Here is a 25,588-nt window from a genome sequence, read left to right as displayed (position 1 = left end):
ACTGACCTCTATATAGATAACACTGACCCATCATTACATCACTACTGACAATAGATGATGTCACAGCTTATCTCCTCCCCCTCCCTGTACAATGACCTCTATATAGATAACACTGACCCATCATTACATCATTACTGACAATACATGATGTCACAGCTTATCTCCTCCCCCTCCCTTTACAATGACCTCTATATAGATAACACTGACCCATCATTACATCACTACTGACAATAGATGATGTCACAGCTTATCTCCTCCCCCTCCCTGTACAATGACCTCTATATAGATAACACTGACCCATCATTACATCACTACTGACAATAGATGATGTCACAGCTTATCTCCTCCCCCTCCCTGTACAATGACCTCTATATAGATAACACTGACCCATCATTACATCACTACTGGCAATAGATGATGTCACAGCTTATCTCCTCCTCCTCCCTGTACAATGACCTCTATATAGATAACACTGACCCATCATTACATCACTACTGACAATAAATGATGTCACAGCTTATCTCCTCCCCCTCCCTGTACAATGACCTCTATATAGATAACACTGACCCATCATTACATCACTACTGACAATAGATGATGTCACAGCTTATCCCCTCCCCCTCCCTGTACAATGACCTCTATATAGATAACACTGACCCATCATTACATCACTACTGACAATATATGATATCACAGCTTATTTATACCTTCTCTTTGTACACAGCTTTTGTAAGAAAACAACTTTACATTGACTATTTCTGCCTATTTCCTTGCTGCTGCTATAAATTGTATCACTGAGGACTGGATATGAGCCCTTAGGAGAGCACTACAAAAGTTCAGGTCTGTTGAATATTTGTGTTCATGTAATAGAAGCATTTGTTGTGGCTGCATTAAGCATCTACTAATATGGGAGACATGTCCTGTTGTCACGGGTGCTCCCGCAACCCATGTCTCGGGTCAGGGCTCACCCATGCCCCTCTCTGTGCCCCAGTGCCCCGCAGGTCCTACTAATCCGTCCTCCCTACTGCCCCTGGTCTAGAGGCTGTGTCTGCGTGACAGCTTCAGCGGTTTAAAGGGCCAGTGCACAGTTAATTGGCGCTTGCCAGACCCAGAATCCTTTACAACCCAGACTCTCCCTGCACACCCTGCCAGATCTTTTTGCTTTGTGCCTTTGAGATAGCTTTTTTCTTATGCCCTGTGCACGCGTTGTGAACCCAGTTCCATTCCTGACTACGCTCCTCTGCTGCCTGCCTTGACCTATTGCTAGGTCCCCTACTCTGATCCCTTGTTGCCCATCCTGACCTCCTGCCTATCCCCGACTACTATTCTGCCCAACATCTTTGTACCTCACCTTGGCCGCCACCACGGACAAAGTCGCACCTGTGGAACTACCTGGGGGTACCACACCCCTACAAGTCCAACCCGCTTTGTGGCAGGCCTTGGTGAAAACCACATACCACTTATACTCCGATCTCAAGTCTAGGCTTATGTCATTGTCTGCGGTGGTACAGTGGGTCCTCTACACCTGGAGCCTGACACTTGTCTTCAAAATCATGGGGTAGTATATTAAAGGGGTTGTCCAAGATGTGTGATTTGAACAGATAGCAATGCTCAGATGAATGCTGCAGTCTCTTCCATGACTGTGAGACACAAGCTCTTGGTGTTGCTGATAGAATGGCACCGGGACAACATGCTGGATGTGTGTGATGACCAAGTTTTTTTATATGTCAAATTTACCTTTTGGATAGTGTTAAGCATACCTTCTTAAAGGATATCTACTATTTGATTTCATGCATTATGAACCAAACATTCCTTGAGAAGGCTGTAGCTACACTGATGCAGGCACATACCTTGTTTAATCCCTGAGCTGAGTGGTTGTACTGAAAAAATTATGATAATGAGGCTCTGTCACTCCTTTGCCTGGTCCGGACCTTTTCCTCTCACATTAGTTATGCACTACACCAAAGAAAAATGTAATCATTATGTAATCCCTGAGAGGCAGAAGTAATCATGTGCTGCACCATCCCCCAGCTGCTGTGTACGAGTGATCCAGCTCAAGTTGATGTGTGTAATGTAGTTCTGTGTATAATGTGTTTATGTAGGCTTCCAGATTTTTAAAGTCCTGAATTTTATAAAAAAATTTCAGCCACCAGCTCAGAGATTAAACAAGATATGTTTCTGTATTCTACAGTTCATACAGCATTATATTGTGTAGTTTTCTATATAAATTCTTTAGGAGCACTGTCATCCTGGTGATATTATCCAGATGACTGTAAGTGACTGTGGTATCTTTAGGGGTGCAGTGTGGATATTTGCTGTATACATCTGGTGGCTAATTTAGCATTAATTAGCATTAGTATTCACGGCTGTAAAAAGGTTGTGAGGAAGTCCTGTTCCTGATGAAGCAGATCATCACCTATAAGTTACTAGATTCAACTAATGTCTGTGTCACTGACTGATCTGCTAGTTTGATAACCAGCATTGGCAATATGTAGTATGTATAGTTAAGGTATCGGTGACCCGTTGGAGCTATGCCTGGTTGATTTGTCTGAAAACTGATTCTGGGAGGGGATCAGGGCTATTTTTTTTGGGGGGGCAGCATTGCAGGTGGCAAAAAGGCTAGAAATTGCCCTGCTTATGGGAGTTTGGTACCTGCTCCCCAACAGACTTTTGAAATAATGGGTCTGCTAATCACAACATTTGGATACTCATATTTTATAGGAAATTTGGGAGATTTGAATGGCATTTTGATGATTTTTTTAATTTGCTGTCTCTAACCTCTGAGTCCCCGTCATAGCTCCTGGCCCCCCTCCTCTGCTGTTGCCAGTAGAAATAAGATAATAAATTTATCCAGAAAATCATTGTGGAATTATGTGTGTGTTTAGTGCAAATGGGCTGGTACGTGGGCTGCAAAGTTGTGTTTTCCAGTGCTGCTTTTTACGGTCTATAGATTGGTCCGATCCAACGGAACAACCACTTTGCATATATAAATATAATGCAAGGACTTGTCTGCCGGCAGATGGCAGTCCCAGCATTATATTTATGTATATGGCACTGACTTTTCTGTCTCTCATTCCAGCGACTGTCGGTCTCAGGCACTCTCATTCCAGTGACTGTTGCTCTCAGGCACTCTCCTTCCAGTAACTGTCGGTCTCAGGCACTTTCATTCTGGTGACTGTCGGTCTCAGGCACTCTCATTCCAGTCACCGTCTGTTTGTCATGAAAAGGCTTAGGCTTCTAGGGCTACCTAGGCCTGAGTTCAACCAAAGTTATGCAAATGAGAATTTCTTCGACAACTAAGCCAACAAATGGCAGGTATAAAATTAGTTTTAAATTTAGCCAGACCAGTTTGACTTGTGGAATCCAACTCAGCATTTGGCTTTATCGAATGACGATCTAAATTTTCCAATCTATCCTAAGCACATGGGGCAGAATGGAGACTTGGAGAGGACATAGTGTACATTATCAATGCTGTCCCTCTCCTCTCCTGTCTGCCATTTCCTGCTGCCGAGTGTGAGGCGAATGACTGAGGGGACCCTCCTGTGATCAAGACCTGCAGCTTCTGGAGGATTATTTTTTACATACAAGTGTATCGAAAGCTGAGGGTGTACAGGGAGAGATAATAGTGCAGAGTTGTTATTACATTAGTGAGGCTCCTGGCAGCACAAAACTTAGTGCTGGGAGCAGTGTAGGGAGAATCAGATGAGCCGAGCAGTGCAGGGAGAGAGGGGCGGGGCAAACACGCACATTCTCACTCAGTATTCAGCAATGCGTGGACAGGAAGTGCCCAGCAACAGCCATGGCAGGGATCACTGACAGAGGCTGGAAGAAGGGGGAAGGCTGCTGTACAGAGGTGCAAGGAGCAAAATGTGGGCAATTTCAGAAGGGCTTTAACCCCTTAAGGACTAAACCTATTTTGACCTTATGGACACAAACCCATTTTTCAAATCTAAAATGTGTCAGTTTAAATTGGAATAACTTTGGAGCACTTTAATATACCAAGTTGATTTTGAGATTTTTGTTTTTCGGGACACATTGTACAAAGCATTTGAGTGATGTATTTATAAAAAATTTGCTCTTTTTTAAACTTTGAACTCTTATAATTTTAAAACAAATAGTCATACTACACAGTCTACTACATGTCAGCAACAGTTTTTAAAATTCTTTTGTATCTTTAGGATGGTAGAAGTTTTTATGTGAAGCAGTTATTTTCAAGGAAATTTCCAAATTAATTTTATTAAGGGCAGCTTCATATCTCAAGTGATATTAAATTATTCAAAATGGCTTTTAGGAGCTTTATCAACCCTTTAGGATTTCTTCAAAGTTAAATCAAAATGGAGAGGAGAGCAAGAGAGTGGAGAGGTCTGCAGCTGGGCAGTGAAGAGGTTAATTATATGTGGTGTGCAAGTGATTTGTAGTGTTTAGGGTCACTGTAGGCATCTGGTCTTTCTCTGGGAAGGAGAATTAGGAGATCAGATACAGATATTGTAAGTTCAGAGGGGGAAAGCCAGCATTTTGCTGTGATTTGTCAGTCTGTACTAATTGCTTGGGGGGGGGGGGGTGGATTCTATTTCTCCCCTGACATGTTACTGAGAGCCTTGGCTAGCAGAAACCACGGGACTTTTCATCCTGTTAGCCTGCGTTTTGTCTGGATGACAGACAGAAGCCATGACGTTGCATGGTGTCTAAGCTAGGCTGCTCTCGTTGCTTCCCCACACGTTTACCTCTGTGTCCAAGGGCATCAAAATGGAATTACTCCAGTTGATCTTTGTAAGTACATAATGATTTCATCGCATATAGGCAGACCTTATCCTGATGCCCACCACATCCGGCCCCTTCAATAGAGTTCTCATTTCTAATTTTAAGCGCCAAGGGTTCAATATATAGGGCAAATAAAAGGGGTGACAGAGGGCATCCTTGTCTGGTACCTCTAGAAAATGGAAACAGATCTGATTCAATGTCCTCTACGCGCACCCTGGCCTTAGGAGCCGCGTACATACATTGACTAAATTAATAAACCCTTCCCCGAGGCTAAATTTTTCCATCATGCTCCAAAGGAATCTCCACTCCACCCTGTTGAATGCTTTTACTGCATCAAGCGACACGATGGAGCGGAGGTCCCCCTCACCCAGTCTAATAGCCACGTACAGCCTCTGGATACAGTCCCCAGTTCTGGATACAGTCCCCAGTTCTAGATACAGTCCCCAGTTCTAGATACAGTCCCCAGTTCTTTTCCCTGGGATAAACCCATTCTGGTCCCTATGGATTATGTCAGAATGAACTCTCTGCAGCCTTAGAGCCAGCAATTTAGCAAAAATTTTTAAGTCAGTGTTAAGTAGAGAAATGGGGCGGTACGAGGTCACTTCCAGTGGGTTCTTATCCTTTTTAAGAATCATCACTATACCCGCCTCGGCAATTTAATTCGAGACCCTGCCCCCTATCCTAATTGCTTCGAAAACCTCCAATATAGGATATAAGTTATAAGATACTTTTAGTATCCGATATGAGTTTGCATTTAGTGTAACACATAAGTCTACTGACTTGGAAAACAGATACTTGTCATGGAAATGTGTTCTAATTCGCTATTGGGAATTTGCATTATGTTTTTTTTATCATTGCTCTCTGTAAATGTGCAGTAGCCCGGAAAATTCCATCAGTAGAAATGATAGATGTCGCAGAAGAGATGGACACTACGATGGATGCGGGAAACTGGATTCTCATTATTTCGACAGAAATTGCTTTTGTCATTGGACTAATGACTCACGTGTTCCTGCTAAACGTTATCATCGTAGACTGGAGAAAAAAAAGAACCATATCTACATCCGACCAAGTCATCATCTCCATTGTGATATCAAAGTTGTTGCTACAATGTGTCATCCAAATAGATGTTCTTCTGAATTTCTTAGATGAAATATCTCCACTTTCTATTGACATGATAAATGATATTGTCCTACTCTCCACGATCCTAACCTCCATCTGGTTGTCCACTCTACTCTCTGTCACCTTGTATTTCAAGATTGTCACCCTTCACAATGTCATCTTTCTATGGATCAAGAAGAACATTGTGAAAAACATCTTTTTCATCATCATTGCCGTTATCCTGGTTTCCACTGGTTTACCATCAATAAGCATATCCATAGGATATTTTTTGAAGTCTGGGAATTCAACCCAAGGGTGTGTGTATGGTGACTGTAGTCTTGATGTAGCATTTGGTGTTCTAGAACTCGTACTGAATATTTTCCCCTTTCTTACATGTTTTCTGTCATCACTTCTTCTTATCACCTCTCTGGCTCTTCACATACAGCGGATGAGATGTACCCAACACTCAACAAGTTCTCTTAAAGCCTATTTTAAGGCTATAAAGTTCACCGTTGTCTCTTTTCTCACATGTGTCCTCTATATCATCTTAAATATAGCTGATGGATATACTAAACGTCTAGAGTCTAGATTTTATTACTTTTTGGCGATGATATGTGCAATATTACATTCCATGTACATCACCTATGCAAGAACAACCTTGAAGAAGAGCTACTCTATGGTCCTCCTCCGTCTCAGCAACTGCTTGTTCAGGCGAGAAGAACCCAATTCTAGTGAACCAGATGAACATTAAGTGTAAGAACCTGTTCGAGGGTTGTGAAAAATGGCTTCATGAACACAAAATGTTTCATCTTTATAGAACATCTTATGCCTGGTCTATTTCATGTGTACAATAAAGACTTCACCACAATGCACCCGGAAACAATGCACGCACAATTTCATTTGTTACACCTGTTAGGTAAATCTTTATCTTTATACAGATGATACTTCTCATAATGAACAGATACAGAGATCTCTGATGGAATGAGATAATGGGGCACATTTACTTACCCGGTCCTGTCGCGATCCCCGATCCGGACTGTCCGACGAGGATGAAGTCCAGCGCGATTCACCAAGATCGTGCGCCCGATATCCTGCATGTGTCGCCTCCCCGATCAGGTCCCGGAGTTCACCTTCTTCTTCCCGGTGTATTTAAGTGCATGTGTTGCGCCACAACATTTTAAATCCTCCTCTTACTCCGAATCAGTTGGGTTGTCCGCCGGCCACGCCCCCTCGGTTTGTGTCGCATGAAAGTCGGCATGATTGCACCAAAATCAGATCGGATGCACCAAAAACCCCTGTTAAATGCGGAGCAAATACTCGACAGAAATGCGGTCCCTAAGTGAATAGGCCCTAATGTGTTTGATGAGGCGTGAGAAATATTAACCCAGTAGTAATGTGGAAGGTATTCAGATGCTACATACTATGTTACATACTCCTGGCAACTTTTTGGTCCATTATTGTGGGATTAATAATGATTGCCTGTGATATTTATGGACCTTGAGAAAAAAAATCCAGATTCATGCCTTCACGCAGTTGCTCCTAGTAAACATGACATAAAGCTATGAAACAGGATAGTTTGAGTATCAATTTGGGCGGCCATATTCTACATTGCGAAGATAAACTCAACATCTTTAAGTGGAGGAAGCAGATGGTCAGGGGATGGAGGACTTAAAGACCTTCTCTCTTACTGTGCAGGGGAAGGAGGACTCACAGACTTCCTTTACTTATCATACCACAGAACGTAAGATCTGTAGGACCTCACTTCTTCAAGCCCTACGCTTTCTGGACCTCTAACGATCAAAGAAACTGCTTTGGTGGAAGCAGAATTTGCTGAACTTTGTATTAATGTCCAGGACCATCCAGGATATGTTCGCAATTTGTAACCAGATAAAAAAAATACCAAAATTCACTCAATAGGCCCAACATTCTGCGCAGAATATGCAAATATTCCACAAAAAATACGGACATACAAGTTAAAATCCTCTATAAACCGGACCATAACCAACTGGGTCCCCACCATTTTATACTAAGAGCCCCTACAGAAATATTTGTGTGTGTATCGTCTATCTATTAATCTTATAGTGAACTCAACTAGTAGATATTATTGAAATAATGTCAGAACTTGCTTGTTATAATAGACGACAGAATATAATATGCTGTAAATAGGATGTAGTAGTTGTCAATTTCTATATAAGTAATCGATAAGAAGAAACTGAATCTTTCTTTAACATACAGAAATAAAAGTCACAAAATGATTCATTGTTTTTCTTTAATTTTCTACTATTAAAGTGCTCAATTTGCTCAATTCAGCTGCGTGATGGCATGTTTTTATATAAAAACCTTTGTTTTTCAAATTGCTTTTAATATCTTTATTTGATTCAAGCATTTTTTTTTATATTTTTATAAATTTTTTACAAATACCCAAATGAATGTGTTTTTCCATTTTTATTTTAATAGAAGAGGAAAAACACCAGTGATTCAGAGTGAAGTATTCAGTTTAAAATAATAACCCTCATCCACAAAGCTCTGCACAATGCTGCACCTCCCTATCTCTCATCTCTCATCTATCACTCTACCCGTGCTCTTCGATCTGCCAGTGATATTAGATTCTCTTTTCTACTTCGAACCATGCACTATAAGCGCATTGACTGTAAGCTCTTATGAGCAGGGCCCTCACCCCTATTGTTCGATATGACAATGTTTTCACTACGCAATGATTTATTTTATTTTTATATGTTCCTGATAATTTGTAAAGTGCTATGGAAAAAGATGTCTCTATATAAATAAAGATTATTATAATTATTATTAGTATAAATAATATTATAGATAACACCGACCCATCATTACATCACTACTGACAATAGATGATGTCACATCTTATCTACTCCCCCTCCCTGTACAATGACCTCTATATAGATAACACTGACCCATCATTACATCACTACTGACAATAGATGATGTCACAGCTTATCTCCTCCCCTCCCTGTACAATGACCTCTATATAGATAACACTGGCCCATCATAACATCACTACTGACAATAGATGATGTCACATCTTATCTACTCCCCCTCCCTGTACAATGACCTCTATATAGATAACGCTGACCCATCATTACATCACTACTGACAATAGATGATGTCACAGCTTATCTCCTCCCCTCCCTGTACAATGACCTCTATATAGATAACACTGGCCCATCATAACATCACTACTGACAATAGATGACGTCACAGCTTATCTCCTCCCCCTCCCTGTACAATGACTTCTATATAGATAACACTGACCCATCATTACATCACTACTGATAATAGATGATGTCACAGCTTATCTCCTCCCCTCCCTGTACAATGACCTCTATATAGATAACACTGACCCATCATTACATCACTACTGATAATAGATGATGTCACAGCTTATCTCCTCCCCCTCCCTGTACAATGACCTCTATATAGATAACACTGACCCATCATTACATCACTACTGACAATAGATGATGTCACACCTTATTTCCTCCCCCTCCCTGTACAGTGACCTCTATATAGATAACACTGACCCATCATTACATCACTACTGACAATAGATGATGTCACAGCTTATCTCCTCCCCCCTCCCTATACAATGACCTCTATATAGATAACACTGACCCATCATTACATCACTACTGACAATAGATGATGTCACAGCTTATCCCCTCCCCCTCCCTGTACAATGACTTCTAAGTAGATAACACTGACCCATCATTACATCACTACTGACAATAGATGATGTCACAGCTTATCCCCTCCCCCTCCCTGTACAATGACTTCTAAGTAGATAACACTGACCCATCATTACATCACTACTGACAATAGATGATGTCACACCTTATTTCCTCCCCCTCCCTGTACAGTGACCTCTATATAGATAACACTGACCCATCATTACATCACTACTGACAATAGATGATGTCACAGCTTATCTCCTCCCCCTCCCTGTACAGTGACCTCTATATAGATAACACTGACCCATCATTACATCATTACTGACAATAGATGATGTCACAGCTTATCTCCTCCCCCTCCCTGTACAGTGACCTCTATATAGATAACACTGACCCATCATTACATCACTACTGACAATAGATGATGTCACAGCTTATCTCCTCCCCCTCCCTGTACAGTGACCTCTATATAGATAACACTGACCCATCATTACATCACTACTGACAATAGATGATGTCACAGCTTATCTCCTCCCCCTCCCTGTACAATGACCTCTATATAGATAACACTGACCCATCATTACATCACTACTGACAATAGATGATGTCACAGCTTATCTCCTTCCCCTCCCTGTACAATGACCTCTATATAGATAACACTGACCCATCATTACATCACTACTGACAATAGATGATGTCACAGCTTATCTCCTCCCCTCCCTGTACAATGACCTCTATATAGATAACACTGACCCATTATTACATCACTACTGACAATAGATGATGTCACAGCTTATCTCCTCCCCCTCCCTGTACAGTGACCTCTATATAGATAACACTGACCCATCATTACATCACTACTGACAATAGATGATGTCACAGCTTATCTCCTCCCCCTCCCTGTACAGTGACCTCTATATAGATAACACTGACCCATCATTACATCACTACTGACAATAGATGATGTCACAGCTTATCTCCTCCCCCTCCCTGTACAATGTCCTCTATATAGATGACACGACCCATCATTACATCACTACTGACAATAGATGATGTCACAGCTTATCCCCTCCCCCTATCTGTACAATAACCTCTATATAGATAACACTGACCCATCATTACATCACTACTGACAATAGATGATGTCACAGCTTATCTCCTCCCACTCCCTGTACAGTGACCTCTATATAGATAACACTGACCCATCATTACATCACTACTGACAATAGATGATGTCACAGCTTATCTCCTCCCCTCCCTGTACAATGACCTCTAAATAGATATTACTGACCCATCATTACATCACTACTGACAATAGATGATGTCACAGCTTATCTCCTCCCCCTCCCTGTACAATGTCCTCTATATAGATGACACGACCCATCATTACATCACTACTGACAATAGATGATGTCACAGCTTATCCCCTCCCCCTATCTGTACAATGACCTCTATATAGATAACACTGACCCATCATTACATCACTACTGACAATAGATGATGTCACAGCTTATCTCCTCCCCCTCCCTGTACAGTGACCTCTATATAGATAACACTGACCCATCATTACATCACTACTGACAATAGATGATGTCACAGCTTATCTCCTCCCCCTCCCTGTACAGTGACCTCTATATAGATAACACTGACCCATCATTACATCACTACTGACAATAGATGATGTCACAGCTTATCTCCTCCCCCTCCCTGTACAATGACCTCTATATAGATAACACTGACCCATCATTACATCACTACTGACAATAGATGATGTCACAGCTTATCTCCTTCCCCTCCCTGTACAATGACCTCTATATAGATAACACTGACCCATCATTACATCACTACTGACAATAGATGATGTCACAGCTTATCTCCTCCCCTCCCTGTACAATGACCTCTATATAGATAACACTGACCCATCATTACATCACTACTGACAATAGATGATGTCACAGCTTATCTCCTCCCCCTCCCTGTACAGTGACCTCTATATAGATAACACTGACCCATCATTACATCACTACTGACAATAGATGATGTCACAGCTTATCTCCTCCCCCTCCCTGTACAGTGACCTCTATATAGATAACACTGACCCATCATTACATCACTACTGACAATAGATGATGTCACAGCTTATCTCCTCCCCCTCCCTGTACAATGACCTCTATATAGATAACACTGACCCATCATTACATCACTACTGACAATAGATGATGTCACAGCTTATCTCCTTCCCCTCCCTGTACAATGACCTCTATATAGATAACACTGACCCATCATTACATCACTACTGACAATAGATGATGTCACAGCTTATCTCCTCCCCTCCCTGTACAATGACCTCTATATAGATAACACTGACCCATCATTACATCACTACTGACAATAGATGATGTCACAGCTTATCTCCTCCCCCTCCCTGTACAGTGACCTCTATATAGATAACACTGACCCATCATTACATCACTACTGACAATAGATGATGTCACAGCTTATCTCCTCCCCCTCCCTGTACAGTGACCTCTATATAGATAACACTGACCCATCATTACATCACTACTGACAATAGATGATGTCACAGCTTATCTCCTCCCCCTCCCTGTACAATGTCCTCTATATAGATGACACGACCCATCATTACATCACTACTGACAATAGATGATGTCACAGCTTATCTCCTCCCCCTCCCTGTACAATGACCTCTATATATAACACAGACCCATCATTACATCACTACTGACAATAGAAGATGTCACAGCTTATCTCCTCCTCCTCCCTGTACAATGACTTCTATATAGATAACACTGACCCATCATTACATCACTACTGACAATAGATGATGTCACATCTTATTTCCTCCCCCTCCCTGTACAATGACCTCTATATAGATAACACGGACCCATCATTACATCACTACTGACAATAGATGATGTCACAGCTTATCTCCTCCCCCTCCCTGTACAATGACCTCTATATAGATAACACTGACCCATCATTACATCACTACTGACAATAGATGATGTCACAGCTTATCTCCTCCCCCTACATGTATAATAACCTCTATATAGATAACACTGACCCATCATTACATCACTACTGACAATAGATGATGTCATAGCTTATCTCCTCCCACTCCCTGTATAATAACCTCTATATAGATAACACTGACCCATCATTACATCACTACTGACAATAGATGATGTCACAGCTTATCTACTCCCCCTCCCTGTACAGTGACCTCTATATAGATAACACTGACCCATCATTACATCACTACTGACAATAGATGATGTCACAGCTTATCTCTTTCCCCTCCCTGTACAATGACCTCTATATAGATAACACTGACCCATCATTACATCACTACTGACAATAGATGATGTCACAGCTTATCTCCTCCCACTCCCTGTACAGTGACCTCTATATAGATAACACTGACCCATCATTACATCACTACTGACAATAGATGATGTCACAGCTTATCTCCTCCCCTCCCTGTACAATGACCTCTATATAGATAACACTGACCCATCATTACATCACTACTGACAATAGATGATGTCACAGCTTATCTCCTCCCCCTCCCTGTACAATGTCCTCTATATAGATGACACGACCCATCATTACATCACTACTGACAATAGATGATGTCACAGCTTATCCCCTCCCCCTATCTGTACAATGACCTCTATATAGATAACACTGACCCATCATTACATCACTACTGACAATAGATGATGTCACAGCTTATCTCCTCCCCCTCCCTGTACAGTGACCTCTATATAGATAACACTGACCCATCATTACATCACTACTGACAATAGATGATGTCACAGCTTATCTCCTCCCCCTCCCTGTACAGTGACCTCTATATAGATAACACTGACCCATCATTACATCACTACTGACAATAGATGATGTCACAGCTTATCTCCTCCCCCTCCCTGTACAATGACCTCTATATAGATAACACTGACCCATCATTACATCACTACTGACAATAGATGATGTCACAGCTTATCTCCTTCCCCTCCCTGTACAATGACCTCTATATAGATAACACTGACCCATCATTACATCACTACTGACAATAGATGATGTCACAGCTTATCTCCTCCCCTCCCTGTACAATGACCTCTATATAGATAACACTGACTCATCATTACATCACTACTGACAATAGATGATGTCACAGCTTATCTCCTCCCACTCCCTGTACAGTGACCTCTATATAGATAACACTGACCCATCATTACATCACTACTGACAATAGATGATGTCACAGCTTATCCCCTCCCCCTATCTGTACAATGACCTCTATATCGATAACACTGACCCATCATTACATCACTACTGACAATAGATGATGTCACAGCTTATCTCCTCCCCCTCCCTGTACAGTGACCTCTATATAGATAACACTGACCCATCATTACATCACTACTGACAATAGATGATGTCACAGCTTATCTCCTCCCCCTCCCTGTACAATGACCTCTATATAGATAACACTGACCCATCATTACATCACTACTGACAATAGATGATGTCACAGCTTATCTCCTTCCCCTCCCTGTACAATGACCTCTATATAGATAACACTGACCCATCATTACATCACTACTGACAATAGATGATGTCACAGCTTATCTCCTCCCCTCCCTGTACAATGACCTCTATATAGATAACACTGACTCATCATTACATCACTACTGACAATAGATGATGTCACAGCTTATCTCCTCCCACTCCCTGTACAGTGACCTCTATATAGATAACACTGACCCATCATTACATCACTACTGACAATAGATGATGTCACAGCTTATCCCCTCCCCCTATCTGTACAATGACCTCTATATCGATAACACTGACCCATCATTACATCACTACTGACAATAGATGATGTCACAGCTTATCTCCTCCCCCTCCCTGTACAGTGACCTCTATATAGATAACACTGACCCATCATTACATCACTACTGACAATAGATGATGTCACAGCTTATCTCCTCCCCCTCCCTGTACAGTGACCTCTATATAGATAACACTGACCCATCATTACATCACTACTGACAATAGATGATGTCACAGCTTATCTCCTCCCCCTCCCTGTACAATGTCCTCTATATAGATAACACTGACCCATCATTACATCACTACTGACAATAGATGATGTCACAGCTTATCTCCTCCCCCTCCCTGTACAGTGACCTCTATATAGATAACACTGACCCATCATTACATCACTACTGACAATAGATGATGTCACAGCTTATCTCCTCCCCCTCCCTGTACAATGACCTCTATATAGATAACACTGACCCATCATTACATCACTACTGACAATAGATGATGTCACAGCTTATCTCCTCCCCTCCCTGTACAATGATCTCTATATAGATAACACTGACCCATCATTACATCACTACTGACAATAGATGATGTCACAGCTTATCTCCTCCCCCTCCCTGTACAGTGACCTCTATATAGATAACACTGACCCATCATTACATCACTACTGACAATAGATGATGTCACAGCTTATCTCCTCCCCCTCCCTGTACAGTGACCTCTATATAGATAACACTGACCCATCATTACATCACTACTGACAATAGATGATGTCACAGCTTATCTCCTCCCCCTCCCTGTACAATGTCCTCTATATAGATGACACGACCCATCATTACATCACTACTGACAATAGATGATGTCACAGCTTATCTCCTCCCCCTCCCTGTACAATGACCTCTATATATAACACAGACCCATCATTACATCACTACTGACAATAGAAGATGTCACAGCTTATCTCCTCCTCCTCCCTGTACAATGACTTCTATATAGATAACACTGACCCATCATTACATCACTACTGACAATAGATGATGTCACATCTTATTTCCTCCCCCTCCCTGTACAATGACCTCTATATAGATAACACGGACCCATCATTACATCACTACTGACAATAGATGATGTCACAGCTTATCTCCTCCCCCTCCCTGTACAATGACCTCTATATAGATAACACTGACCCATCATTACATCACTACTGACAATAGATGATGTCACAGCTTATCTCCTCCCCCTACATGCATAATAACCTCTATATAGATAACACTGACCCATCATTACATCACTACTGACAATAGATGATGTCATAGCTTATCTCCTCCCCCTCCCTGTATAATAACCTCTATATAGATAACACTGACCCATCATTACATCACTACTGACAATAGATGATGTCACAGCTTATCTCCTCCCCCTCCCTGTACAGTGACCTCTATATAGATAACACTGACCCATCATTACATCACTACTGACAATAGATGATGTCACAGCTTATCTCCTTCCCCTCCCTGTACAATGACCTCTATATAGATAACACTGACCCATCATTACATCACTACTGACAATAGATGATGTCACAGCTTATCTCCTCCCACTCCCTATACAGTGACCTCTATATAGATAACACTGACCCATCATTACATCACTACTGACAATAGATGATGTCACAGCTTATCTCCTCCCCTCCCTGTACAATGACCTCTATATAGATAACACTGACCCATCATTACATCACTACTGACAATAGATGATGTCACAGCTTATCTCCTCCCCCTCCCTGTACAATGTCCTCTATATAGATGACACGACCCATCATTACATCACTACTGACAATAGATGATGTCACAGCTTATCCCCTCCCCCTATCTGTACAATGACCTCTATATCGATAACACTGACCCATCATTACATCACTACTGACAATAGATGATGTCACAGCTTATCTCCTCCCCCTCCCTGTACAGTGACCTCTATATAGATAACACTGACCCATCATTACATCACTACTGACAATAGATGATGTCACAGCTTATCTCCTCCCCCTCCCTGTACAGTGACCTCTATATAGATAACACTGACCCATCATTACATCACTACTGACAATAGATGATGTCACAGCTTATCTCCTCCCCCTCCCTGTACAATGACCTCTATATAGATAACACTGACCCATCATTACATCACTACTGACAATAGATGATGTCACAGCTTATCTCCTTCCCCTCCCTGTACAATGACCTCTATATAGATAACACTGACCCATCATTACATCACTACTGACAATAGATGATGTCACAGCTTATCTCCTCCCCTCCCTGTACAATGACCTCTATATAGATAACACTGACTCATCATTACATCACTACTGACAATAGATGATGTCACAGCTTATCTCCTCCCCCTCCCTGTACAGTGACCTCTATATAGATAACACTGACCCATCATTACATCACTACTGACAATAGATGATGTCACAGCTTATCTCCTCCCCCTCCCTGTACAATGTCCTCTATATAGATAACACTGACCCATCATTACATCACTACTGACAATAGATGATGTCACAGCTTATCTCCTCCCCCTCCCTGTACAGTGACCTCTATATAGATAACACTGACCCATCATTACATCACTACTGACAATAGATGATGTCACAGCTTATCTCCTCCACCTCCCTGTACAATGACCTCTATATAGATAACACTGACCCATCATTACATCACTACTGACAATAGATGATGTCACAGCTTATCTCCTTCCCCTCCCTGTACAATGACCTCTATATAGATAACACTGACCCATCATTACATCACTACTGACAATAGATGATGTCACAGCTTATCTCCTCCCCTCCCTGTACAATGACCTCTATATAGATAACACTGACCCATCATTACATCACTACTGACAATAGATGATGTCACAGCTTATCTCCTCCCCCTCCCTGTACAGTGACCTCTATATAGATAACACTGACCCATCATTACATCACTACTGACAATAGATGATGTCACAGCTTATCTCCTCCCCCTCCCTGTACAGTGACCTCTATATAGATAACACTGACCCATCATTACATCACTACTGACAATAGATGATGTCACAACTTATCTCCTCCCCCTCCCTGTACAATGTCCTCTATATAGATGACACGACCCATCATTACATCACTACTGACAATAGATGATGTCACAGCTTATCTCCTCCCCCTCCCTGTACAATGACCTCTATATATAACACAGACCCATCATTACATCACTACTGACAATAGAAGATGTCACAGCTTATCTCCTCCTCCTCCCTGTACAATGACTTCTATATAGATAACACTGACCCATCATTACATCACTACTGACAATAGATGATGTCACATCTTATTTCCTCCCCCTCCCTGTACAATGACCTCTATATAGATAACACGGACCCATCATTACATCACTACTGACAATAGATGATGTCACAGCTTATCTCCTCCCCCTCCCTGTACAATGACCTCTATATAGATAACACTGACCCATCATTACATCACTACTGACAATAGATGATGTCACAGCTTATCTCCTCCCCCTACATGTATAATAACCTCTATATAGATAACACTGACCCATCATTACATCACTACTGACAATAGATGATGTCACAGCTTATCTCCTCCCCCTCCCTGTACAATGTCCTCTATATAGATGACACGACCCATCATTACATCACTACTGACAATAGATGATGTCACAGCTTATCCCCTCCCCCTATCTGTACAATGACCTCTATATCGATAACACTGACCCATCATTACATCACTACTGACAATAGATGATGTCACAGCTTATCTCCTCCCCCTCCCTGTACAGTGACCTCTATATAGATAACACTGACCCATCATTACATCACTACTGACAATAGATGATGTCACAGCTTATCTCCTCCCCCTCCCTGTACAGTGACCTCTATATAGATAACACTGACCCATCATTACATCACTACTGACAATAGATGATGTCACAGCTTATCTCCTCCCCCTCCCTGTACAATGACCTCTATATAGATAACACTGACCCATCATTACATCACTACTGACAATAGATGATGTCACAGCTTATCTCCTTCCCCTCCCTGTACAATGACCTCTATATAGATAACACTGACCCATCATTACATCACTACTGACAATAGATGATGTCACAGCTTATCTCCTCCCCTCCCTGTACAATGACCTCTATATAGATAACACTGACTCATCATTACATCACTACTGACAATAGATGATGTCACAGCTTATCTCCTCCCCCTCCCTGTACAGTGACCTCTATATAGATAACACTGACCCATCATTACATCACTACTGACAATAGATGATGTCACAGCTTATCTCCTCCCCCTCCCTGTACAATGTCCTCTATATAGATAACACTGACCCATCATTACATCACTACTGACAATAGATGATGTCACAGCTTATCTCCTCCCCCTCCCTGTACAGTGACCTCTATATAGATAACACTGACCCATCATTACATCACTACTGACAATAGATGATGTCACAGCTTATCTCCTCCACCTCCCTGTACAATGACCTCTATATAGATAACACTGACCCATCATTACATCACTACTGACAATAGATGATGTCACAGCTTATCTCCTTCCCCTCCCTGTACAATGACCTCTATATAGATAACACTGACCCATCATTACATCACTACTGACAATAGATGATGTCACAGCTTATCTCCTCCCCTCCCTGTACAATGACCTCTATATAGATAACACTGACCCATCATTACATCACTACTGACAATAGATGATGTCACAGCTTATCTCCTCCCCCTCCCTGTACAGTGACCTCTATATAGATAACACTGACCCATCATTACATCACTACTGACAATAGATGATGTCACAGCTTATCTCCTCCCCCTCCCTGTACAGTGACCTCTATATAGATAACACTGACCCATCATTACATCACTACTGACAATAGATGATGTCACAACTTATCTCCTCCCCCTCCCTGTACAATGTCCTCTATATAGATGACACGACCCATCATTACATCACTACTGACAATAGATGATGTCACAGCTTATCTCCTCCCCCTCCCTGTACAATGACCTCTATATATAACACAGACCCATCATTACATCACTACTGACAATAGAAGATGTCACAGCTTATCTCCTCCTCCTCCCTGTACAATGACTTCTATATAGATAACACTGACCCATCATTACATCACTACTGACAATAGATGATGTCACATCTTATTTCCTCCCCCTCCCTGTACAATGACCTCTATATAGATAACACGGACCCATCATTACATCACTACTGACAATAGATGATGTCACAGCTTATCTCCTCCCCCTCCCTGTACAATGACCTCTATATAGATAACACTGACCCATCATTACATCACTACTGACAATAGATGATGTCACAGCTTATCTCCTCCCCCTACATGTATAATAACCTCTATATAGATAACACTGACCCATCATTACATCACTACTGACAATAGATGATGTCATAGCTTATCTCCTCACCCTCCCTGTATAATAACCTCTATATAGATAACACTGACCCATCATTACATCACTACTGACAATAGATGATGTCACAGCTTATCTCCTCCCCCTCCCTGTACAGTGACCTCTATATAGATAACACTGACCCATCATTACATCACTACTGACAATAGATGATGTCACAGCTTATCTCCTTCCCCTCCCTGTACAATGACCTCTATATAGATAACACTGACCCATCATTACATCACTACTGACAATAGATGATGTCACAGCTTATCTCCTCCCCCTCCCTGTACAATGACCTCTATATAGATAACACTGACCCATCATTACATCACTACTGACAATAGATGATGTCACAGATTATCTCCTCCCCCTCCCTGTACAATGACCTCTATATAGATGACACGACCCATCATTACATCACTACTGACAATAGATGATGTCACAGCTTATCCCCTCCCCCTATCTGTACAATAACCTCTATATAGATAACACTGACCCATCATTACATCACTACTGACAATAGATGATGTCACAGCTTATCTCCTCCCCCTCCCTGTACAGTGACCTCTATATAGATAACACTGACCCATCATTACATCACTACTGACAATAGATGATGTCACAGCTTATCTCCTCCCCCTCCCTGTACAGTGACCTCTATATAGATAACACTGACCCATCATTACATCACTACTGACAATAGATGATGTCACAGCTTATTTCCTCCCCCTCCCTGTACAATGACCTCTATATAGATAACACTGACCCATCATTACATCACTACTGACAATAGATGATGTCACAGCTTATCTCCTTCCCCTCCCTGTACAATGACCTCTATATAGATAACACTGACCCATCATTACATCACTACTGACAATAGATGATGTCACAGCTTATCTCCTCCCCTCCCTGTACAATGACCTCTATATAGATAACACTGACCCATCATTACATCACTACTGACAATAGATGATGTCACAGCTTATCTCCTCCCCCTCCCTGTACAGTGACCTCTATATAGATAACACTGACCCATCATTACATCACTACTGACAATAGATGATGTCACAGCTTATCTCCTCCCCCTGTACAGTGACCTCTATATAGATAACACTGACCCATCATTACATCACTACTGACAATAGATGATGTCAGAGCTTATCTCCTCCCCCTCCCTGTACAATGTCCTCTATATAGATGACACGACCCATCATTACATCACTACTGACAATAGATGATGTCACAGCTTATCCCCTCCCCCTATCTGTACAATAACCTCTATATAGATAACACTGACCCATCATTACATCACTACTGACAATAGATGATGTCACAGCTTATCTCCTCCCACTCCCTGTACAGTGACCTCTATATAGATAACACTGACCCATCATTACATCACTACTGACAATAGATGATGTCACAGCTTATCTCCTCCCCTCCCTGTACAATGACCTCTAAATAGATAACACTGACCCATCATTACATCACTACTGACAATAGATGATATCACAGCTTATCTCCTCCCCCTCCCTGTACAATGTCCTCTATATAGATGACACGACCCATCATTACATCACTACTGACAATAGATGATGTCACAGCTTATCTCCTTCCCCTCCCTGTACAATGACCTCTATATAGATAACACTGACCCATCATTACATCACTACTGACAATAGATGATGTCACAGCTTATCCCCTCCCCCTCCCTGTACAATGACCTCTATATAGATAACACTGACCCATCATTACATCACTACTGACAATAGATGATGTCACAGCTTATCTCCTTCCCCTCCCTGTACAATGTCCTCTATATAGATAACACTGACCTATCATTACATCACTACTGACAATAGATGATGTCACAGCTTATCTCCTTCCCCTCCCTGCACAATGACCTCTATATAGATAACACTGACCCATCATTACATCACTACTGACAATAGATGATGTCACAGCTTATCCCCTCCCCCTATCTGTACAATGACCTCTATATAGATAACACTGACCCATCATTACATCACAGCTGACAATAGATGATGTCACAGCTTATCTCCTCCCTCTCCATGTACAATGACCTCTATATAGATAACACTGACCCATCATTACATCACTACTGACAATAGATGATGTCACAGCTTATCTCCTCCTCCTGTACAAAGTCCTCTATATAGATAACACTGACCCATCATTACATCACTACTGACAAAAGATGATGTCACAGCTAATCTCCTCCCCCTCCCTGTACAAAACTGGGGCATAAGAAGCTACAAGAAAAGCAGATCCAGCAAGGTGGTGAGGGGAATCACACACCAACAGGTAAGTGTACTTGATTTACAATCCTTCATCCTGGTGGTAGGTGTCCTTTAGAGCCTTTAAAAGTCTGGTCATAAAAATTAACAAAGAGACAAGCACAAAACAAGGGTAAGATACAGGTGAGGTTGGGGTATATGTTACAACGTTAACTGGTCTGGACCACTTTTACAGGTAGAATGGAAAAAGGTGATAGGTAGTTTTTAGTTTCTTCCTTGTTGCTCTACTGGATTTCAGTAGGAATTTATAGGGCCATTTTATGTGAATTGTTTGAATGTTACTTTTGTACTAGCTGTAGCTCCTGGCGTGGCCCGGGTGCACAAAAGCAGAGGAAGGGTCACAGTGCAGGGAAAAACTGCACCGATAATGATTTTGATGATCTCAAAGAAATTGTGAAAAAAGAAGAACTTTTCCAGCACTCCAGGAATGTTGTAAAAAGTGGAAAAAACTGTGGACTATGACTAAGAGCAGTATGTAATTGCTCGAAACGCGTAGGTTCACCTACTTTTTTCATGTGTTGGAAATGTTCTTCTTTTTTCACAATTTTTTGTGTCTCTGACGCTCTCTGTCTCTGACAGTTTCTGACCTTCTCTGTCTCTGATTGTCTCTGACTTTCTCACACTGTCTCTGTCCTCTGTTTGTCTTTGATTGTCTCTGACTTTCTCTGACTGTCTTTGTCTCAGACTGTCTGTGATTGTCTCTGACTGTCTCAATTGTCTCTTTTTACGACTGTCTCTGGTTTTCTCTGTCTATCTCTGACTGTAACTGTCTCTGACCATCTCTGTATTTGTCTCTGACTGTCATTTTGTTTGTCACTCTGTCACTTGTTTATCAGAAGTGTCTCATAGTAGAACTGTTCTAGTTGCCCTTGGCTACCCATTTTCCCACAGCTATTTATACAATTATAACTGATCTCTGATTGGTTTCCATGGGCAACTGGAACAGTTTTACCTCAGACATTTCTGATAAATCTCCCTCTATTTCTATCTCTATCCATCTTACATCTCACAAATAAACATCTTCTACTCATTGCCTATAGTAACCAATCACAGCTCAGAGCTCATATTAATGACTTGTGGCAGAACAACAACCAATCATGGCTCAGAGCTCATATTAATGACCTGTGACAGAATAGCAACCAATCACGGCTCATGTATATGGTGGGTAATAAATGGATTCTGGAAAGGGCGGCGTTAAAATTTCAGCTCAAAACTTGAGGCTATGATGTTCCCTGAGTCACAGAGAGCAGCCGTGCAAAATTTGGTGATTGTAAACGGGACGGTGCAAATTCCTTTAGCCAACATACATGCATTCACACACACATACATACATACACACATACATACACATACATACATACACACATACATACACACACTCACATACATACATACAGACACATACATACACACAGGGCCGCATCTGCCTCAGGCGGCAGAATGCGGGTCCCTGTAAAGGGCGGTGAAATTTGCCGCTCTAAAGTGGGCGATTCGGGCGTCCATTAACGCCCGAATCGCCCACCAGCTAAATAAATCGCGCCTGTCTCTTTAAGACACAGGCGCGATTTATATGCGGAGCGACGCAGCGCCTTTCCGGCAGCTGCGTCGCTCCGTTCTAAGCAGTGACACAGGCGTCATGACGTCACGCTCCTGTGTCACTGTGCGGAGCCGCGGCTCACAGGAGCTCACAGCCGCGTGAAGACCGGAGCCGCGCCGAGGGAGCAGCTGCCTGCAGGTGAGTATGATTTTATTATTTTTCATGTACTTTAATTAAATGTGTGGAGGTTTCATGTTATACAGGGAGGGAGGGAGGAGGGGGTACTATATAGGGCTTGAAAACGTTTGATACTGGGGGGGCGACGCTATAGATATCATATGGGGCCATAGTTATTTTATACTAGGGGGGGGTGCTATATATATTATTTGGGGCCATAATTATTTTATACTAGGGGGGGGGGATGCTACATATATTATTTGGGGCCATAATTATTTTATACTGGGGGGGGGGATGCTACATATATTATTTGGGGCCATAATTATTTTATACTGGGGGGGGGATGCTACATATATTATTTGGGGCCATAATTATTTTATACTAGGGGGGGTGCTATATGTATTATTTGGGGCCATAATTATTTTATACTAGGGGGGGGATGCTATATGTATTATTTGGGGCCATAATTAATTTATACTAGGGGGGGTGGATGCTATATTTTATTTGGGGATTTGGGGCTATAATTATTTTATACTGGGGGGGGGATGCTATATATATATTATATGGGGCCATAATTATTTTATACTGGGGGGGGGTGCTATATATTATATATCACTATAACACTAAGCTGGGGGGATGTATATGGGATACAGTATATTACTAAGCTGGGGGATGTATATGGGATACAGTATATTACTAAGCTGGGGGGATGTATATGGGGTACAGTATATTACTAAGCTGGGGGCTGTATATGGGATACAGTATATTACTAAGCTGGGGGGCTGTATATGGGATACAGTATATTACTAAGCTGGGGGGATGTATATGGGGTACAGTATATTACTAAGCTGGGGGGCTGTATATGGGATACAGTATATTACTAAGCTGGGGGGCTGTATATGGGATACAGTATATTACTAAGCTGGGGGGGTCTGTATATGGGATACAGTATATTACTAAGCTGGGGGGATGTATATGGGATACAGTATATTACTAAGCTGTGGGGCTGTATATGGGATACAGTATATTACTAAGCTGGGGGGCTGTATATGGGATACAGTATATTACTAAGCTGGGGGGTGTATATGGGGTACAGTATATTACTAAGCTGGGGGGATGTATATGGGATACAGTATATTACTAAGCTGGGAGGGGGATGTATATGGGATACAGTATATTACTAAGCTGGGGGGATGTATATGGGATACAGTATATTACTAAGCTGGGGGGATGTATATGGGATACAGTATATTACTAAGCTGGGGGGATGTATATGGGATACAGTATATTACTAAGCTGGGAGGGGGCTGTATATGGGATACAGTATATTACTAAGCTGGGGGGATGTATATGGGATACAGTATATTACTAAGCTGGGGGGCTGTATATGGGATACAGTATATTACTAAGCTGGGGGATGTATATGGGATACAGTATATTACTAAGCTGGGGGGCTGTATATGGGATACAGTATATTACTAAGCTGTGGGGCTGTATATGGGATACAGTATATTACTAAGCTGGGGGGATGTATATGGGATACAGTATATTACTAAGCTGGGAGGGGGCTGTATATGGGATACAGTATATTACTAA

At 41.8% G+C, this 25,588-nt stretch overlaps 2 protein-coding genes across 2 annotated transcripts in view; both read left to right on the top strand.

Annotated features, from left to right (window-relative positions):
- Positions 1-25,588, top strand: part of LOC140120742 (uncharacterized) — a 363,359-nt gene that overhangs the window by 95,407 nt on the left and 242,364 nt on the right. The gene's annotated exons all lie outside the window — the stretch shown is intronic.
- Positions 5,663-6,610, top strand: LOC140122959 (taste receptor type 2 member 9-like). Its single transcript, XM_072144205.1, has one exon. It carries the CDS (start codon positions 5,663-5,665, stop codon positions 6,608-6,610), a length of 948 nt encoding a protein of 315 aa, XP_072000306.1.

Source organism: Engystomops pustulosus, chromosome 3 (genome assembly GCF_040894005.1).
Source record: "Engystomops pustulosus chromosome 3, aEngPut4.maternal, whole genome shotgun sequence".
Classification (NCBI taxonomy): domain Eukaryota; kingdom Metazoa; phylum Chordata; class Amphibia; order Anura; family Leptodactylidae; genus Engystomops; species Engystomops pustulosus.
The sequence above is the reverse complement of the archived record's forward strand: the minus strand, read 5'-3'. Positions and strand labels throughout refer to the sequence as shown.

Coding starts and splice junctions, on each gene's coding strand:
- LOC140122959 (XM_072144205.1), top strand. CDS start 5,663: ATGATAGATGTCGCAGAAGAGATGGACACTACGATGGATGCGGGAAAC.